This window comes from Oncorhynchus mykiss, chromosome 1 (assembly GCF_013265735.2).
Source record: "Oncorhynchus mykiss isolate Arlee chromosome 1, USDA_OmykA_1.1, whole genome shotgun sequence".
NCBI classification, from domain to species: Eukaryota; Metazoa; Chordata; class Actinopteri; order Salmoniformes; family Salmonidae; genus Oncorhynchus; species Oncorhynchus mykiss.
In genome coordinates, this window is record NC_048565.1 from 65239612 (window position 1) to 65260966 (window position 21355).

At 43.8% G+C, this 21355-nt stretch overlaps 1 protein-coding gene across 1 annotated transcript; it reads right to left on the reverse strand.

The window, feature by feature from the left end:
• Window positions 1-644: 644 nt before the first annotated feature.
• calm2a (calmodulin 2a (phosphorylase kinase, delta)) lies at window positions 645-5599 on the reverse strand. Its single transcript, XM_021608230.2, has 6 exons — window positions 5469-5599; window positions 4514-4544; window positions 2251-2394; window positions 2064-2170; window positions 1854-1989; window positions 645-1763 (listed from the first exon to the last, which is right to left on the reverse strand). Exons 1-6 carry the CDS (start codon window positions 5469-5471, stop codon window positions 1735-1737), a joined length of 450 nt encoding a protein of 149 aa, XP_021463905.1. The 5' UTR covers window positions 5472-5599; the 3' UTR covers window positions 645-1734.
• Window positions 5600-21355: the final 15756 nt, after the last annotated feature.

Consider the following 21355-nt stretch of genomic DNA (forward strand, 5'->3'; position numbering starts at 1 on the left):
ATGTAGACCTTTATTTCAAAAGTGTTTAAATTATTTGGTGACCATTATATTTGGTATAGTATTATCTAAAAAGGTTAACTTTAATGTTTCTCATTTATGAAATTCACTGATAATCCTCACCTTCCTCTGAGGAGCCTTCATTTGCCCACGGCCTTGGGGGTATTGACCTGATTAGACTTAACTCACTTTGGCCTCGGAGAGCAAGATCAAATCTTCTGGGTCGGCACAATGTAAGACTAAAAAAGGAACACACGATCCAATGTTTAATCTCGTCAAATCTGTCAAGACCATCTGCAGATTTGCATCTCATTAAACTGTATAAGTCACACATTCAACACCTTACTGAGAAGGAAAAACAAGTTGATCATTTTTAGAACTGTTCTCACCATATACTAGCCTCTCAAGGTGAGAAACAGGTGTCAAATGCATTTGTGCACTTTGTGAAGTACACACGTTGATCATAATACTTGGGGTTCTCAAAAGTACGTTATTGTGAGTAATCCTATTGCCTTGCTGGCAAAGAGCAACCTTTCCAGGCCCACTCGTCAAAGTGCTGTATGGTAATTCCTGATTGACCGTTAATAACTAGAACTTCTGGTCACCCTGCATGGTGACTAACTGTACAGAGGATCAAGAAGCACAGGTGAGTTACACAATAGCTTTATTTCATCTTCAAACTTAGCATCTCTGCAAATTAACAAATTCAACATTTAACAAATGAGCGCTGTTCCAATTACAGCCTTAGTGCCAACATGCATACCTGCGATTCAAGCATCTCGTGATAAAGACTTGTGCCAAAGACACGAGGCAGTCAACTTCTGCCTCGTACCAAGCCAATATGATCAGATGACGCCAGTTAGCAAAAGACCTGGACAGTAAATTGATAAACTAATATTAGAAATATAATCCTTTGATCCATCAAGTCAATTTATTTTTAAAGGACTACAAATTTGATCAGAGCTTAGCTGAATGTTATGAGGCATTGGCTAAGACATTCTGTGCTCATGGAATTTACCTGATCACTTTAGTAAATATCAAGGCCTATGCAAAAATTAATGTTTATCAAAACAAACAGCTTTCCTTCATACAAAAGATCACTATTACACAACGGCAACAATCCATTACGGTTGAGAAAAGACAATTTTCAAATCTGGGTAAATTGTAAATTTTATTGGAAAACAAAAATATACAACTTGGAATGGATTATTTGAAGCATGGCCAAAGGCCATAAAAAGTAGTGAGTAAAACATTAAAAAGCATAGTAAGATTAAAACAAAGTAATTTTCTGGTAAAGAACAGCAGATACAAAAAGAGTTTAAGTGTACCTACAAGATACACCTGTGTAGTTTAAAATTCTTTGCAGTAGTGCAATGCTGAGAGATTTCCATATACACTTTGTCCGTAGTCCATGCAGTGTTACTCCTCTAGGCCATTTCCATGGCAACATAGCTGCCCCAAGTGACAGGTCACCAATGTTGCCACGCATCCAGAACGGAGCCGACGTGACGATTCTAAGCGCTCGCCAACCCCTGGGGCTGCGACAGGCACCCGTTTGTACAACCACACCGTCACTCCAAAACACGAGGACAGCAAAAGAAAGGGACATGGGGACTCGGAGCCTATGCAGTTTACATGCAGTTCCTTTGGACAGCAGGGAGGGGGGATATTAAGATTTTACAGATAAATTCCACAGAAAAAAAGGCAAATTATTTATACAACATCTGTACAAGGCCTTCACTTCGCCGTCATCATTTGTACGAACTCTGCAAGGGAGAGAAATAAAGAGCCAATGTTACTCTTTCTATGTCCAAAAGTGGGTTCTTCCATCCGTTTAATTCATATTGTGTACCAACCTTCATAATTGACCTGGCCATCTCCATCAATGTCTGCTTCTCGGATCATCTCGTCAACTTCCTCATCGGTCAGCTTCTCCCCGAGGTTTGTCATCACATGGCGCAGCTCAGCAGCACTTATGTAACCGTTCCCATCCTAGAGCAGAGCACACGTTGGTTGAAGAGCACTAACCCAAACGTTGTCAGGACGAAGGCAGATGGGAGTGTTACCTTGTCAAAGACACGGAACGCTTCTCTGATCTCCTCCTCGCTGTCTGTGTCCTTCATCTTTCTCGCCATCATGGTCAGGAACTCTGGGAAGTCTATCGTTCCATTACCTGGAGAGGGAACAAACGGGCTTAAAGAATATCTTGTGTGTAGTGCCATAAGAGGTGTTGCGTCAGAGCTGGCTCCTCACCATCAGCGTCCACCTCGTTGATCATGTCCTGCAGCTCAGCCTCTGTGGGGTTCTGGCCCAGAGAGCGCATTACGGTTCCCAGCTCTTTGGTGGTGATGGTGCCGTCGCCATCCTTATCAAAGAGCGAGAAAGCCTCTTTGAACTCTGCAGAGAGTGAAACAAACAGTGAGGTCCACAGTTGGCAGTTCAAGAGGAAGACGTGACACAGGAAACAGATACTTTTGGGGGGGGGGGGGGGGGGGGGGGAGAGAAAAAAGGCACTATTAACCTCAACATTAACAGGGAGAATTTGTTCTGAATAAATATCAACTCCTCGAAAACTCTGCATCAATACACCCCACCCTGAACCCTGTCAGCTCAACACCCAAAACGTAATACGTCACTCATGTTCCAGATGACAAACCAGCTAGCTGCATTACCATAAGCGTTTGGGTGTTCCAACACCGACTGCTCCGTTTGTTTACACACAAAGGACCGACGGCATGAACAAACAGCAAAGGCAGGATAGGAAGCAGAATGAATGACAAGCTGTTTGCCAGGAGCTTTGTTGAGCAGTTGCGGCATGCAGCAGCTTGTCAGTTGTGAAAACCAAGACGTGGCCTGCAGTTGAAATTACTTTGTTGCAGGGGTACTGGGTAATAAATACTTTCTGCCACTGTCAAGAAACCCTTATGGGTCTACAAACAAAAACACCCTAATTGCCTCCACTATACCAAACAGAAAAATAAGCCTAAAAGTTAGGGAAGACCTTTGAAATACACTGTACAAAACAGTATGTCAGGGGACACTTGCCTACAAATGACAATTTTCAAATGATGCTCTAGATAGGTAGCATGTCCTCAGCAAACACCATGAACCAGGATTTACACTTTGAAAGCTTACACCAATAGGGATGTTAGTGGTTAACCACTGAAAAATACATTTGACCAGCCATGCTTATCAGCCTATAGGTTATTTTTCATAATTGTGGCATTAAATTGGCACGTGTGTATTTGTTAGTCGTCATGCATTTTATTTAACACACAAACAGAGCCTAGTTTGGAAAGAAATAGCCAATGATTTGTCCAACAGCCCGAGTAGCTCCTCAAAAAGCCTACTGGGGTGAAATCTGCTTTTGTAAGCCCAGTCACTGCACAACAAATAACTTGAAATGCTATCACGTGTTAACATGTGGCCACAATTATAAAGGACCCATTTTTACTTCTCATTATCAACTCGTAAAGCAACCCTCCTAGTCAAATGCACAGGCTTCCATGTGAAAACCCAGCCATAGAAACAATTTTATACAGACTTCCTCATGCCACTAACCAGCATGTTATTGGTTTTCATAGCAACTTTCCTAGTCATTAAAAAACCATCATAGTTGCTATTAGATTCCACCTCTTCAGTAGACTAATCTGTAACTGCTGGCATTAGTCACAGTTTAGACAAGGGTTCCACGAGTTGCATTTTGGCAATGTTTGAAATGTACAAATTGCATGCTCAATAATAGAATTGACTGTAAAACAAAAGTCAGCTCGTTTCCATTAAGCTCTTAATGAAAAAAGTGTAGTACTTGTATGCATGCATAGTATCAGGGGAAGAGGGAAAGGTTGACTAACAGTCCGTTTCTACAGCCTTATTTTGGGTCTAAGCAGTTAGCAGTAAAATGGGCTTCTTTTTACACCACTATAAAATAAATCCGTCAGCATTTTCTGAAAGCTGAAAACCAAAACAGGTGTCATGTCAACTTAAGTGGCTAGTGAAGTGAAAACCACTATAACCGAGGCATGACTTCCCCATGATTCATCACTGTCCTGGAGGGGAGAGCCACTACAGGGAAATCTCAGAAGACCACACCAGTTTAAGTTCCTCGATACCGGCATTTATGGCAAGAGTTTATTTTTACTGGCGGAAAAGGCACGATTGTCAGCATTCCTGTCATTAACTAGCTAGCCGCATTCCATTCAACAGCGAGAGGACACACCCATGTCAAAGGCTGCCGCCAGCACAGTCTGGCAGTTGATCAAGGCATGGGACCTTATGATCACTTTCTGATTACATCATTTGTGACTACGAAACCATAAAAATGCAAAGTGTGTCACGTTCCATGAGTGAGTCCTGTAGACTTGGGTTCAAGGCCTGTCTAATTCTTGTTTTATGACCAGCTTGTCCAACGAAAGCCTTAAAAGGCAAAAATATAAATCCAATGCCGGGTAGGTGGGGGGAGCCACAGTGGGCCACGTGTCAGGGTAGGGACCAGATGAATACAATGCTGTCTTACCGGCAATCTGCTCCTCTGTTAGCTGATCAGCCTGGGGGGAAAGGAGAGGGAATTTAAAACTGGGCCACATGTGAAGTAGCTAAGACTAGTTGACTACTGAGTCAACCTTAACTTCGTAGATGGCCAGAGCTAACGTTATGCTGCAGTTATGTATAGTCACATTAGCCAACATTCAGAACTGCATATAGCTACTGCTAGCTATGAAGCTAGAACGTAATTAACTAACATTTCCTATCCAGCTTGTTACCCAATGCCAGAAGCAACCTTCAACCATAGATTAACTTTAGCATGATCTATACTTCAACCCTTGAGTGGCTGGGTTAATAGTTAGCAAACTAGCTATAAAAAAAAAAAACACTCCTGGAAACTAAGTAAAATAGTCACATTTTTGCTGACTTGCGAGAGCATCGCCAAGACGAAGGTCCACGGAAACATTAGCTAACGTTACTTTAGCTACGTAAAGTTAGCTTTTCTATCGGCCGTGATCCATATGACGTTAGCTAGCTAGTTGCAGTAACTGTTAAAGTTATCTAGTTACTGTAGCTAACATCTCAAGTAGTTCGCATGTTAGCCAGGTACCCCTATTTGACCTAGCCAGGTCGCTCTCGTTTTGATGCCTACAAGGTTGATTACATTGTAAATGAAAGCGTTACCTAGCTACAGCAAATTGGCGGTAATCTTTGCTAACGTTAAGTCTTCTCTAACCAGTTAGCTGGCTAATATAACAATCAACATTGCAGTGACTACCAGTTCGTATAATACTAAGAGATTAGATTTCTTTAGTAACTGACTCACGACAATGCCGGTACCTATGAATTAATTTCCGCGGCGACAAAACAAGGTTTGGCCATTCAAACGCAGTATGGCTGTCAAGCAACCACTCATTTGTCAAGAAAAAGACGTAAGGATAAACGCTGAAACATAAACGAGAAATAACGTGATTTGCTTCACTTACCATTGCGATATACCGAGTAACAGCGGGATATAGAAAACAATTTTTGTGTCGCTAACTTTGCAACCTCGCAGAACGCACTGTCTGGCAGACAGTTTGACGCGCCTTTAACGGTTGTTCTTTAACTCCTCCCCCATGTGCTATCCCTCCGCCAACTTCGTTTCTCGTCATTTTCTCAATTAGTAAAATCACGCATTTATTAGCATTCAAAAATGATATGAAATGTAAAATGACCTCGACTCTGTAAATATTTCCCCGACATTAATTTATATCCCAATATCTAAACAAAAAAGTGCCTGTAGCATACTGAACTAGCTAAGTGCGCATGTATACTTTCTGCTAGTCAGTGAAAAAGTACAAGACGTAGTTGGATGAAATAGCTAGCTCTGATTGGTGGGTTTGTACCTGCAATGCGTCACTGCTTGGATTTGGTCTGCGGCTGCATTGTAGTCCACACAGACATGGAATTGCCACAGGCTCAGCATAGAAGACGTAGCAGTCTGTAGTGTAGGAATGATCTCGTAGATTGAATATCATACATAAGGCTGTAGATGGAAGTGACATGCATTCCGTTTCAGAGAGCTGCTCATTATAGTATACATTGCACAGACTCCATGATCCACTTTTTCTGGTGGGGACCGTTTTCAAAAAAGGTAGTGCCACAGCTTTCAGAATCAACACATTTTATTATATTTTATTGCATCTCCAATTCAGTGAAACATGTTGGGAAAGAGATTCTAGATGTGTCAAACTCATGTTGCCCTAGGATGCCGCATCAGGTCTTTAACGAGGTCTAGAGGGCTGCACTGAAAATGTGTTATATTTCCTCACTGTCAAAATTTCAACCAACACAAACCCCTCTCTCTAATATAGCCCCACCAAGCCAAACAGAACTGACTCCAACCACACATGACCATCTTTTCCTCTTTATATTTGATTTCGTTTTCACTTAACTTATATTTTAGATAGGCTACTACCTATCTTTAATTTCCCTACTTTACATTTATTTAGGGCCTACAACAACTATCTTAAACATGCTATTTATCCCTTTAGCACTAAACTGTATAATAATTAATATAACTAACCCTTCCCCCTATTTGCTACCCTTACCCTAATACGGGTTCTTATCCTCTAAACCAGTGGTTCCCAAACTTTTTATAGTCCCGTACCCCTTCAAACATTCAACCTCCAGCTGCGTACCCCCTCTAGCACCAGGGTCAGCGCACTCTCAAATGTTGTTTTTTGCCATCATTGTAAGCCTGCCACACACACTATACAATACATTTATTAAACATAAGAATGAGTGTGAATTTCTCACAACCCGGCTCGTGGGAAGTGACAAAGAGCTCTTATAGGACTAGGGCACAAATGATAATCAATAATTTCTCTTTATTTAGCCATCTTACATATAAAACCTTATCTGTTCATCAAAAACTGTGAATAACTGTCACGGCCGTTAAAAGAAGAGGACCAAGGTGCAGCGTGGTGAGCATACATACTTTCAATAGTAGATGTCACCAACTAAACAATACCAAAACAAACCGTGCCGCTTAAGGCTATGTGCCATCAAACAAAGTTAACTTCCCACAAAGAAAGGAGGGGAAAAGGGCTACCTAAGTATGGTTCCCAATCAGAGACAACGATAGACAGCTGTCCCTGATTGAGAACCATACCCGGCCAAAACATAGAAACACCAAATCATAGAAAACGAAACATAGAATGCCCACCCCAAATCACATCGTGACCAAACCAAATAGAGACATTAAAAGGCTCTCTACGGTCAGGGCGTGACAATAACTCACCTCAGGTTAATGAGAAGGGTGTGCTCGAAAGGATGAACATAACTCTGCAATGTTGGGTTGTATTGGAGAGAGTCTGTCTTATTAAATCATTTTCCACACACAGTCTGTTCCTGTATTTAGTTTATGCTAGTGAGGGCCGAGAATCCACTCTCACATAGGTATGTGTTTGCAAAGGGAATCAGTGTCTTAACAGCGCGATTTGCCAAGGCAAGAAGCTCTGAGTGCAGCCCTATCCAGAAATCTGGCAGCGACTTCTGATTAAATACAATTTTCACAGAACAGCTTGTTGCAATTTCGATGAGGCTCTCTTCTTCATATATCGGTAAGTGGACTGGAGGCAGGGCATGAAAGGGATAACGAATCCAGTTGTTTGTGTCATCCGTTTCGAGAAAGTACCTGCGTAATTGCGCAACAAGCTTACTCAGGTGCTTCGCTATATCACATTTGACATTGTCCGTAAGCTTGAGTTCATTTGCACACAAAAAAAAATCATACAATGATGGAAAGACCTGTGTGTTGTCCTTGTTAATGCAGACAGAGAAGAGCACCAACTTCTTAATCATAGCCTCAATTTTGTCCCGCACATTGAATATAGTTGCGGAGAGTCCCTGTAATCCTAGATTCAGATCATTCAGGCGAGAGAAACTCGTCATTATGCAAGCGGTCAGACAAGTGAAAAAACGTGTCAATACTTCGCCCCTTGATAACCAGCGCACTTCTTTCTGTATGTTGTAAAAGCGTTACATGGTTGCTGCCCATTTCTGCATAATGCAGAAAATACATGAGCGTTCAAGGGCCCTGCTTTAACAAAGTTAACCATTTTCACTGTAGTGTCCAAAACGTCTTTCAAGCTGTCAGACATTCCCTTGGCAGCAAGAGCCTCTCGGTGGATGCTGCAGTGTACCCATGTGGCATCGGGAGCAACTGCTTGCACACGCGTTACCACTCCACTACGTCTCCCTGTCATGGCTTTTGCGCCATCAGTACAGATACCAACACATCTTGACCACCAAAGTCCATTTGATGTCACAAAGTTGTCCAGTACTTTATAAATATCCTCTCCTGTTGTCCTGGTTTCCAGTGGTTTGCAGAAGAGGATGTTTTCCTTAATTGACCCCCCATAAACATAACGGACATATACCAGGAGCTGTGCCAGGCCCGCCACGTCTGTTGACTCATCCAGCTGTAATGTATAGAACTCACTGGCTTGTATGCGAAGCAGTAATTGTTTCAAAACATCTCCTGCCATGTCACTGATGCGTCCTGAAACAGTGTTGTTTGATGAAGATATTGTCTGTATAGTTTTTTTGGTCTTTTCCCCCCAGCATTGTCCCAGCCATATCCGTGGCAGCAGGAATAATTATGTCCTCCACAATAGTATGGGGCTTGCCTGTCCTAGCCACTTGGTAGCTCACCATATAAGACTCTTCTAGCCCCTTCTTATTAATGGTATCTGTTGCTTTTATACATGTTTCACTACTCAAAAGTCGTCTTTATTCTCGCTCAAAAAACTCCCGTGGCTTATTTTTCTAATTGTCATGTTTCGTTTCTAAATGTCTGTGCAAGAGTGAAGGTTTCCCGTGAGAGAGTAACGGTTAATGTGATTGGATGTTAATTATTTGACTTTGCTACCTGTATATGACATTGTGTTGTTATTTTGTTGAACACTAGACGGTTTAATTGTATTTTTGGGCAGTGAAACGAGGCTAATCAGGCGAGAAGTCCTGTTGGAAAATATAAATGTACCGTTTGAAAACGTGAAGAAAAAAAACATTGAAAAAATATGAATATGTGAATTATGTTTTAATGTGAATCACATTTTTATTTGACATACCCCTGACGGCATTGCGCATACCCCTGAGGGTATCCCAGTTTGGGAATACCTGCTCTAAACGTTACCCCAATCCGGTCCGTGTCCTCTCCCCCACCCCTCCCTATTAATCTAATATTATTGACTTTATAGTCATCTACTATCTTATCTAATTTCTTAGTTCTCTTTTATCCTTCTAAAGTTAGTTTAAAATAAAATCATGTGGTTCCCAACCAGGGGTACTAGGACCCCTACGGGTACTTGGTCTATCCACAGGGGGTACTTGAGAAGACTCATGAGACCATGGGCCTATGGGTAAAATGCACATGAGGGGGTACTTCAGGGGTGCTCCGGGCAAAGCAAAATTCAGTTGGTGGTACAGTAACCAAAAAAGGTTGGGAACCAATGCCCTAGAGCACATTTGAAATTACATTTAAAGCCACATTTAATCAGAGAAATGTATTGATCTAACCACGCCCTCCCTCCTTGATCCCACCCAAGAGAACTACATATATATGGACAGAAAAGAGCAGCTCTGCTATCCCATCAGGCCCAGTTAGTCTTAAATGTCCAAATTGGCAAAAAATTGTCTATCCATAATTTTTTGAATTTTCTATGCTCTCTGACTGTCCAGCTTGCATTTCGGTGATTATTAGCGAGCTGGAAACTTTATGAATGTAGGTCCATTATCATTTCTACACAATTTTGATTTTTTTTGTCATTTTACAGTATATTGAGTTTCCCCCCCCCAAAAAAAAATTTGATATATATATATACACACATATACACAGTGCATTCGGAAAGTATTTCACATGTTGTTAAGTTACAGCCTTATTCTAAAATGTATTAAATTGTTTCCCCCCCTCATCAATCTACACACAATATCCCATGTTGACAAAGCAAAAACAGGTTTTTAGATATTTTTGCAAATTTATTACAAATAAAAAACTGAAGTATCACTCAGTACTTTGTTGAAGCACCTTTGACAGCGATTACAGCCTCGAGTCTTCTTGGGTATGACACTAAAAGTTTGGCACACCTTTATTTGGGAAGTTTCTGTCATGTACTGTCATGTTGTGTCTTGTCTCTGTCCTTTCCCTTCATCCTGTCTCCCTCTGCTGGTCGTTGTTAGGTTACCTTTTCTCCCCCTCTTTCCCCCAGCTGTGCCTTGTCTCCTCCTAACCACCTCGTCACCCCTTTTCCCACCTGTTCCCTTTTTCCCTCTGATTAGGTCCCTATATCTCTCTCTGTTCCTGCTCCTGTCCTTGTCGGATTCTTGTTTGTTGTGTTTCATGCCTGAACCAGACTGTCGTCATGTTTGCTGTAACCTTGTCTTGTCCTGTCGGAATCTGCCGGTCCGTCTGAGCCTACCTATGTTTGGTAATTAAAGAAGCTCTGTTTAAGTTAATTCGCTTTTGGGTCCTCATTCACGCACCGTAACAGAAGAATCCGACCAAGAATGGACCCAGCGACTTCGGATCCTCTCCACTCAGCCGTCGGGATCCAGGGAGCGATGCTAGGCAGACACGAGCAGGAATTGTCTGCTGCTCGACATGCCGTTGAGACCCTGGCCACCCAAGTCTCCAACCTCACAGAACAGGTTCACCATCTCCGCCTCGATCCACCGGCCACTTCCAGGGCTTTCGAATCTCCGGAGCCCAGAATCAATAACCCGCCGTGTTACTCTGGGGAGCCCACTGAATGCCGCTCGTTCCTCACCCAGTGTGATATTGTGTTTTCTCTCCAGCCCTACACTTTCTCCAGGAGCACTGCTCGTGTCGCCTACGTCATATCTCTCCTTATTGGACGGGCTCGTGAGTGGGGCACGGCAATCTGGGAGGCAAGGGCTGAGTGTACTAACCAGTATCAGGACTTTAAGGAGGAGATGATACGGGTTTTTGATCGATCTGTTTTTGGGGAGGAGGCTTCCAGGGCCCTGTCTTCCCTATGTCAAGGTAATCGATCCATAACAGACTACTCTATTGAGTTTCGCACTCTTGCTGCCTCCAGTGGCTGGAACGAGCCGGCTTTGCTCGCTCGTTTTCTGGAGGGTCTCCGCGCAGAGGTAAAGGATGAGATTCTCTCCCGGGAGGTTCCTTCCAGCGTGGATTCCTTGATTGAACTCGCTATTCGCATTGAGCGACGGGTTGATCTTCGTCACCGAGCTCGTGGAAAGGAGCTCGCGTTCTCCGTTGCCCCCCTCTCCGCATCACTACCATCTTCCTCTGCCGGCTCGGGTGCTGAGCCCATGCAGCTGGGAGGTATCCGCATCTCGACTAAGGAGAGGGAACGGAGAATCACCAACCGCCTCTGTCTCTATTGCGGTTCCGCTGGTCATTTTGTCACTTCATGTCCAGTAAAAGGCCAGAGCTCATCAGTAAGCGGAGGGCTACTGGTGAGCGCTACTACTCCTGTCTCTCCTTCAAGATCCTGCACTACCTTGTCGGTCCATCTACGCTGGACCGGTTCGTCAGCTTCCTGCAGTGCCTTAATAGACTCTGGGGCGGAGGGCTGTTTTATGGACGAGACCTGGGCTCGGGAACATGACATTCCTCTCAGACAGTTAAAGGAGCCCACGGCCTTGTTCGCCCTGGATGGTAGTCCTCTCCCCAGGATTCAGCGTGAGACGCTACCTTTAACCCTCACTGTTTCTGGTAATCATAGTGAAACCATTTCTTTTTTAATTTTTCGTTCACCTTTTACACCTGTTGTTTTGGGCCATCCCTGGCTAGTTTGTCATAATCCTTCCATTAATTGGTCTAGTAATTCTATCCTCTCCTGGAACGTCTCTTGTCATGTGAAATGTTTAATGTCTGCTATCCCTCCTGTTTCCTCTGTCTCTTCTTCACAGGAGGAGCCTGGTGATTTGACAGGGGTGCCGGAGGAATATCACGATCTGCGCACGGTGTTCAGTCGGTCCAGGGCCACCTCTCTTCCTCCACACCGGTCGTATGATTGTAGTATTGATCTCCTTCCGGGAACCACCCCCCCCCCCCCCCCCCCCCGGGGTAGACTATACTCTCTGTCGGCTCCCGAACGTAAGGCTCTCGAAGATTATTTGTCTGTAGCTCTTGACGCCGGTACCATAGTCCCCTCCTCCTCTCCCGCCGGAGCGGGGTTTTTTTTTTGTCAAGAAGGAGGACGGGTCTCTGCGCCCCTGCATAGATTATCGAGGGCTGAATGACATAACAGTGAAGAATCGTTATCCGCTTCCTCTTATGTCTTCAGCCTTCGAGATCCTGCAGGGAGCCAGGTTTTTCACTAAGTTGGACCTTCGTAACGCTTACCATCTCGTGCGCATCAGGGAGGGGGACGAGTGGAAGACGGCGTTTAACACTCCGTTAGGGCACTTTGAATACCGGGTTCTTCCTTTCGGCCTCGCTAACGCTCCAGCTGTCTTTCAGGCATTAGTCAATGATGTCCTGAGAGACATGCTGAACATCTTTGTTTTCGTTTACCTTGACGATATCCTGATTTTTTCACCGTCACTCCAGATTCATGTTCAGCACGTTCGACGTGTCCTCCAGCGCCTTTTAGAGAATTGTCTTTTTGTGAAGGCTGAGAAGTGCACTTTTCATGCCTCCTCCGTCACATTTCTCGGTTCTGTTATTTCCGCTGAAGGCATTAAGATGGATCCCGCTAAGGTCCAAGCTGTCATTGATTGGCCCGTCCCTAAGTCACGCGTCGAGCTGCAGCGCTTTCTCGGCTTCGCGAACTTCTATCGTCGTTTCATCCGTAATTTCGGTCAGGTGGCAGCTCCTCTCACAGCCCTTACTTCTGTCAAGACGTGCTTTAAGTGGTCCGTTTCCGCCCAGGGAGCTTTTGATCTCCTCAAGAATCGTTTTACATCCGCTCCTATCCTTGTTACACCTGACGTCTCTAGACAGTTCGTTGTCGAGGTTGACGCGTCAGAGGTGGGCGTGGGAGCCATTCTTTCTCAGCGCTCCCTCTCTGACGACAAGGTCCACCCATGCGCGTATTTTTCTCATCGCCTGTCGCCGTCGGAACGTAACTATGATGTGGGTAACCGCGAACTGCTCGCCATCCGGTTAGCCCTAGGCGAATGGCGACAGTGGTTGGAGGGGGCGACCGTTCCTTTTGTCGTTTGGACTGACCATAGGAACCTTGAGTACATCCGTTCACGTCTCAATTCACGTCTCAATTTTGGAGGGAGTTTTGCCGTTTGATTGGGGCTTCCGTCAGTCTCTCTTCCGGCTTTCACCCCCAGTCTAACGGTCAAGCAGAACGGGCCAATCAGACTATTGGTCGCATCTTACGCAGTCTTTCTTTTCGCAACCCTGCGTCTTGGTCAGAACAGCTCCCCTGGGCAGAATACGCCCACAACTCGCTTCCTTCGTCTGCGACCGGGCTATCTCCTTTTCAGAGTAGCCTCGGGTACCAGCCTCCGCTGTTCTCATCTCAGTTCGCCGAGTCCAGCGTCCCCTCCGCTCAGGCTTTTGTCCAACGTTGCGAGCGCACCTGGAAGAGGGTCAGGTCTGCACTTTGCCGTTATAGGACGCAGACTGTGAGGGCTGCTAATAAGCGTAGAACTAAGAGTCCTAGATATTGTCGCGGTCAGAGAGTTTGGCTCTCCACTCAGAACCTTCCCCTTAAGACGGCTTCTCGCAAGTTGACCCCGCGGTTCATTGGTCCGTTCCGTATTTCTCGGGTCATTAATCCTGTCGCAGTTCGACTTCTTCTTCCGCGATACCTTCGTCGCGTCCACCCGGTCTTCCATGTCTCCTGCATCAAGCCCGTCCTTCGCGCCCCCGCTCGTCTTCCCCCCCCCCCCCCCCCATCCTTGTCGAGGGCGCACCCATCTACAGGGTCCGTAGAATTTTGGACATGCGTCCTCGGGGCCGTGGTCACCAGTACCTCGTAGATTGGGAGGGGTACGGTCCTGAGGAGAGGAGTTGGGTTCCCTCTCGGGACGTGCTGGACCGTGCGCTGATCGAGGATTTCCTCCGTTGCCGCCAGGTTTCCTCCTCGAGTGCGCCAGGAGGCGCTCGGTGAGTGGGGAGGTACTGTCATGTACTGTCATGTTGTGTCTTGTCTCTGTCCTTTCCCTTCATCCTGTCTCCCTCTGCTGGTCGTTGTTAGGTTACCTTTTCTCCCCCTCTTTCCCCCAGCTGTGCCTTGTCTCCTCCTAACCACCTCGTCACCCCTTTTCCCACCTGTTCCCTTTTTCCCTCTGATTAGGTCCCTATATCTCTCTCTGTTCCTGCTCCTGTCCTTGTCGGATTCTTGTTTGTTGTGTTTCATGCCTGAACCAGACTGTCGTCATGTTTGCTGTAACCTTGTCTTGTCCTGTCGGAATCTGCCGGTCCGTCTGAGCCTACCTATGTTTGGTAATTAAAGAAGCTCTGTTTAAGTTAATTCGCTTTTGGGTCCTCATTCACGCACCGTAACAGTTTCTCCCATTCTTCTCTGAAGATCCTCTCAAGCTCTGTCAGGTTGGATGAGGAGCGTCGCTGCACAGCTATTTTCAGGTCTCTCCAGAGATGTTCGATCTGGTTCAAGTCCGGGCTCTGGCTGGGCCACTCAAGGACATTCAGAGACTTCTCCCGAAACCACTCATGCAATGTTTAGGCTGTGTGCTTAGGGTCGTTGTCCTGTTGAAAGATGAACCTTCGCCCCAGTCTGAGGTTCTGACTGCTCTGGAGCAGGTTTTCATCAAGGATCTCTCTGTACTTTGCTCCATTCATCTTTTCCTCAATCCTGACTAGTCTCCCAGTTCGTGCCGCTGAAAAACATCCCCACAGCATGATGCTGCCACCATCATGCTTCACCGTAGGGATGGTGTCAGGTTTCCTCCAGCTTGGCATTCAGGCCAAAGAGTCAAATCTTGGTTTCATCAAACCAGAGAATCTTGTTTCTCATGGTCTGAGAGTCATTTTCCAACCTTTTAACCTTTCTGATCTCCCCATCCCGGATCCGGGTTCGTGAATACAGACTCAAGCTCATTACCATAACGCAACGTTAACTATTCATGAAAATCGCAAATGAAATGAAATAAATATGCTAGCTCTCAAGCTTAGCCTTTTGTTAACAACACTGTCATCTCAGATTTTCAAAATATGCTTCTCAACCATTGCAAAACAAGCATTTGTGTAACAGTATTGATGGCTAACGTAGCATTTAGCATTAGCATTCAGCTGGCAACATTTACACAAAAAAACAGAAAAGCATTCAAAAAAATAATTTACCTTTGAAGAACTTCAGATGTTTTCAATGAGGAGACTCTCAGATAGCAAATGTTCAGTTTTTCCTGAAAGATTATTTGTTTAGGACAAATCGCCCCGTTTTCTGCGTCACGTTTAGCTATGAAAAAAACCCTGTATCCAGGATTGTGTAAATCTATCAGCAAGCTCATTAGCATAACACAACGTTAACTATTTATGAAAATCGCAAATGAAATGAAATAAATATGCCATCTCTCAAGCTTAGCCTTTTGTAAACAACACTGTCATCTCAGATTTTCAAAATATGCTTCTCAACCATAGGAAAACAATCATTTGTGTAAAAGTAGCTAGCTAGAGTTAGCATTTCGCGTTAGCATTTAGCGTTAGCATTAGCGTTAGCATCCAGCACGCAACATTAACAAAAACATAAAAGCCTTCAAATAAAATCATTTACCTTTGAAGAACTTCTGATGTTTTCAATGAGGATACTCTCAGTTAGATAGCAGATGCTCAGTTTTTCCAAAAAGATTCCTTGTGTATTAGAAATAGCTCCGTTTTATACATCACATTTGGCTACCAAAAAAAATCCATAAATTCAGTCCTCAAAACGCAAACTTTTTTCCAAATTAACTCCATAATATCGACTGAAAACATGGCAAACGTTGTTTAGAATCAATCCTCAAGGTGTTTTTCACATATCTCTTCATTGATACATCGTTCTTGGAAACATGCTTTCTCTCCTGAATCCCAGGAGAAAATGCCTGCACCTGAAGATTACGCACAAATTTAGACAAAGGACACCGGGCGGACCTCTGGAAAATGTAGTCTCTTATGGCCAATCTTCCAATGATATGCCTACAAATACGTCACAATGCTGCTAAGACCTTGGGCGAACGACAGAAAGTGTAGGCTCATTCCTTGCGCAATCACAGCCATATAAGGAGAGAATGGAAAACAGAGCTTCAGAAATTCTGCTAATTCCTGGGTGATGCATCATCTTGGTTTCGCCTGTAGAATGAGTTCTGGGGCACTTACAGACAAAATCTTTGCAGATTCTGAAACTTCAGAGTGTTTTCTTTCCAAAACTGTCAAGAATATGCATAGTCGAGCATCTTTTCGTGACAAAATATCGCGCTTAAAACGGGAACGTTTTTTATCCAAAAATGAAATAGCGCCCCTAGAGCTCTATTAACAAACTCCAAGTGGGCTGTCATGTGCCTTTTACTGAAGTGTGGCTTCCGTCTGGCCACTCTACCATAAAGGCCTGATTGTGATTGGTGGAGTGATGCAGAGGTGGTTGTCCTTCTGGAAGATTCTTGCTCTGACATGCACTGTCAACTATGGGACCTTATATAGATAGACAAGTGTATACCTTTCCAAATAATGTCCAATCAATTGAATTTACCACAGGTGGACTCCAATCAAGTTGTAGAAACATCTCAAGGATGATCAATGGAAACAGGATGCACCTGAGCTCAATTTCAAAGTGTCAAGCAAAGAGTCTGAATACTTCTGTAAATAAGGTATTTCTGTTTTTTATTTTGAATACATTTACAAACATTTCTAAAAACCTGTTTTCGCTTTGTCATTATGGGTTATTGTGTGTAGATTGATGAGGAGAATAATGCTGCAACGCAATAAAATGTGGAAGAAGTCAAGGGGTCTGAATACTTTCCGAATGAACTCCGTGGATTCTAGATGCAGCATACCACCCTGCATCCCTGTGTTGGCTTGCTTCTGAAGCTAAGCAGAGTTGGTCCTGGTCGGTCCCTGGATGGGAGACCAGATGCTGCTGGAAGTGGTGTTGGAGGGCCACTCTTTCCTCAAGTCTAAAAAAATATCCCACTGCCCCAGGGCGATGATTGGCATTGCCAAGTGTAGCATGCCGTCTTTCAGATGGGATGTTAAATGGGTGTCCTGACTCTCTCTGTGGTCACTAAAGGTCCCATGGCACTTATTGTAAGAGTAGGGGTGTTAACCCAGGTGTCCTGGTTAAATTCCCAATCTGGCCCTCATGCACCATCAATGGTCACCTAATCATCCCCAGTTTACAATTGACTCATTCATCCCCCCTCCTCTCCCCTGTAACTACTCCCCAAGTCATTGCTCTAAATGAGAATGTGTTCTCAGTCAACTTACCTGGTAAAATAAGGCTAAGATAAAAATAAAATACGCTAGATGAGATAATAGGTCAGACATGAGTGCAGAGGTTAAACAGCCATGTTCGAGTTAGCTGACTCTACTCAACTCCACGATTTACAATGGAGTTGAGCGGAGACTAGTGTGGGCAGACTGGAGCTCCAACATCACATGAAATTAAGTTTTCATCAATAGAAATTCCTAGTTTTTTATAGACATACGTGTGTTTGTGCAGGTGAGTGTGTGTGGGGGATCTGATGTGTGATAACAGACGTGACCAGGTGTGCAGCAGTCAGTGGCTGTCAGCTGACTGTGGATTCTCAGGGCTAATTGTGTTGGTAGTGTGGATGGGAGTATCTGATAGCCCGATTTAATATGCTTGGCTGCTCTCCTGTCTCCCACTGGCCACCTGTCTCTGTCTCTGTCCCTGTCCCACAGGAACCACAAGGCAGGGGGAAGATGGAAACTCTTAGGCTGAGGAGGATTTGAATAACCATTGAGAATGTAACAGAATCTATCTCTCTACCTCAAGTCACCTTTCTCAGTCTCTTTCACTGACAGTCAAAGGTCTAATGAAGTTTCTTCTTCCTAGCAGTGGTGTAAAGTACTTAAGTAAAACATACTTGAAAGTACTACTTAAGTCGTTTTCTATGGTATCTGTACTTTACTTTACTGTTTATATTTTTGCCAACTTTTACTTTTACTTCACTGCATTCCTAAAGAAAATAATGCACTTTTTACTCCACACATTTTCCCTGCCACATTTTCCCTGACTCTCAAAAATATTCATACATTTTGAATGCTTTGCAGGACAGGAAAAAGGTCAAAATCACGCTCTTATCAAGAGAACATCCCTGGTCATCCCTACCGGCTCTGATCACTAAACATGCATGCTTAATTTGTAAATTATGCCTGAGTGTTGGAGTGTGCCCCTGGCTATTCGTGAATAAAAAAAACAGGAAAATGGTGCCATCTGCTTAATATTTTTAATAATTTATACTTTTACTTTTAAGTATATTTTAGCAATTACATGTACTTTTGATGCTTAAGTATATTTAAAACCAAATTAGACTTTTAATCATGTAATATTTTACTGGGTGACTTTCACTTGTACTTGAGTCATTTTCTATTAAGGTATCTTTACTTTTACTCAAGTATGACAATTGGGTACTCTTTCCACCATTGCTTCCTAGAGAAAACATTGAGATAATTTCCTTATGAATGTCACACCCTGATTTGTTTCACCTGTCTTTGTGCTTGTCTACACCCCCCTCCAGGTGTCGCCCATCTTCCCCATTATCTCCTGTGTATTTATACCTGTATTCTCTGTTTATCTATTGCCAATTTGTTTTGTTTCGTGAAACCTACCAGCGTTTGTTCCCCTGCTCCTATCTGTTCTTGCACCTGTTTTCTTGTCCTTCCCGGTTTTGACCGTTCTGCTTGCCCTGAGCCTGTCGTTCTATACCTTGCCCCACCTCACTGGATTATTGACCCCTGACTGCCCTGACCCTGAGACTGCCTGCCCAGACCCTGAGACTGCCTGCCCTGACCCTGAAACCCGTTGCACCCTCTCTGGATTACTGACCTCTGCCTGCCTTTGTCCTGTTGTTTGCCTGTCCCTGTACTAGAAATAAACTTTTGTTTCTTCGACACTGTCTGCAGCCGAGTCATACCTGAAACCTGACAAGGAACATAAATGCTGCCTGTTGTCTCTAATAGTCCTCTGTTAGACCCTTTGGGTTGGTGACATACTGTAAATGAAAGCAGAAAGAGCAACAAATGTCTTCTCTATTCTCTTTCATTTCATTCTGTTCACAGAGCTTTAGTATTAGATGTGACGTGTGATCTTGTGAGCAGATTCAATGTCACCTCCCAGGCTTTTCTCTACCTAATCTGGAACATGTGTATTCAGTGAAAGGTCTTTTCCTGCAACAGGATTTTACTCTCAGTGCAGATTATGTCAATCGGAAGGAGACGGCGCAAAGGCTTAAATCTGTCACAAGAAACCAGATAAGCTGGGATCTGTGAGTGTTTCGGTGTGAAAATGCACCATATGAGGCGTTTATGAACTTTGTGACGAAAATGTTTGTCTCCGTATTTTAAAGGAACTCGGTGTGACAAATGATGTTCTGGTTAAGTATTGTTTAATTTATAATGCTGCAATTATGTTATTGCAAACCAAAGATATTAATGGCCACAATGTGGGCACAGTCACACCATTATGTTTTTCCATCTCTATCCCATCTATTATAGTGGTTCCCATACATTTGTAGAATCAGCTGGGTGGTGGTTGGTGACATGCCCTCTCGCTCCCCCTGGGTCCCTGTGGACTTGTTCCGAATCAAAGGTGATGGTAGGTGCGAGGTTAATATGGATGGGGCTGATTGGAACCCTGGAGAAATTAGTTCATGGTCTTTAAAACATTAAACCAACTCTGTGATGTAACTTGTGAGGGGTTCATGGGGGGATGTGTGTGTATACTGAATATATATATATATATATACACAGTGGGGAGAACAAGTATTTGATACACTGCCGATTTTGCAGGTTTTCCTACTTACAAAGCATGTAGAGGTCTGTAATTTTTTATCATAGGTACACTTCAACTGTGAGAGACGAAATCTAAAACAAAAATCCAGAAAATCACATTGTATGATTTTTAAGTAATTAATTTGCATTTTATTGCATGACATAAGTATTTGATACATCAGAAAAGCAGAACTTAATATTTGGTACAGAAACCTTTGTTTGCAATTACAGAGATCATATGTTTCCTGTAGTTCTTGACCAGGTTTGCACACACTGCAGCAGAGATTTTGGGCCACTCCTCCATACAAACCTTCTCCAGATCCTTCAGGTTTCGGGGCTGTCGCTGGGCAATACGGACTTTCAGCTCCTTCCAAAGATGTTCTATTGGGTTCAGGTCTGGAGACTGGCTAGGCCACTCCCGGACCTTGAGATGCTTCTTACGGAGCCACTCCTTAGTTGCCCTGGCTGTGTGTTTCGGGTCGTTGTCATGCTGGAAGACCCAGCCACGACCCATCTTCAATGCTCTTACTGAAGGAAGGAGGTTATTAGAATACTACTTGAGTAAAAGTCTAAAAGTATTTGGTTTTAAATATACTCAAGTATCAAAAGTAAATGGAATTTCTAAAATGTACTAGATATCTAGAAGATAGCCTGACTCCTTCGAAGAAGGTAGCCTGGATCGGTGGCAGCTAGAAAGCCGGTGACCTCGACCACCGAACGCCGCCCGAACAAGGAAAGGGAACAACTTCGGTGGAAGTTGTGACAAACGCAGCATTTATGTTTAGTGACTCTGCCAGATAAGAGGCAGTAGGGATGACCAGGGATTTTCTCTTGAGAAGTGTGTACTGGACCATTTTCCTGTCAAAATTTAAAGAGTACTTTTGGGTGTCAGGAAAAATGTAAAAGTACATTATTTTATTCAGGAATGTATTGATGTAAAAGTAAAAGTTGGTAAAAAATACAGAGTACAGATACCCCCTCCACCAAAAAAGTAGTACTTAAGTACTTTACACCACAAGCTCTTGGTGTCGCACCACAAGGTCAGGGTCATGTGTAGGGGAGGCGGGCTGTAGTCAGGGACTCTGGCACTGTGTCCACCACTTCATTTTAATTAGTGTCACTGCTCAATGTACTGTGACATCATGCCTGGATACAAGTTGTTATTGTCCTTCTATACAAGCTAAACAGTAAGCAGATCCATACATAGTTACCTTTTACAGAGCAATGACTTGTTGTTTTCACAATTGCATTATCATGAGCCAAATATGATGCCCTCAAATCTGATAAGAGGATTTAGCATTGCTGGTATTCCCAAGCTATTTCAATCATGTTCTGATGAAATGGATATGAACAGTGTTGAATCCAAATTAATCCTTCTAATTCTGTCCATCTGTGAGTATCTTTGTAGCTCAAGTCATCGGCTGGCTT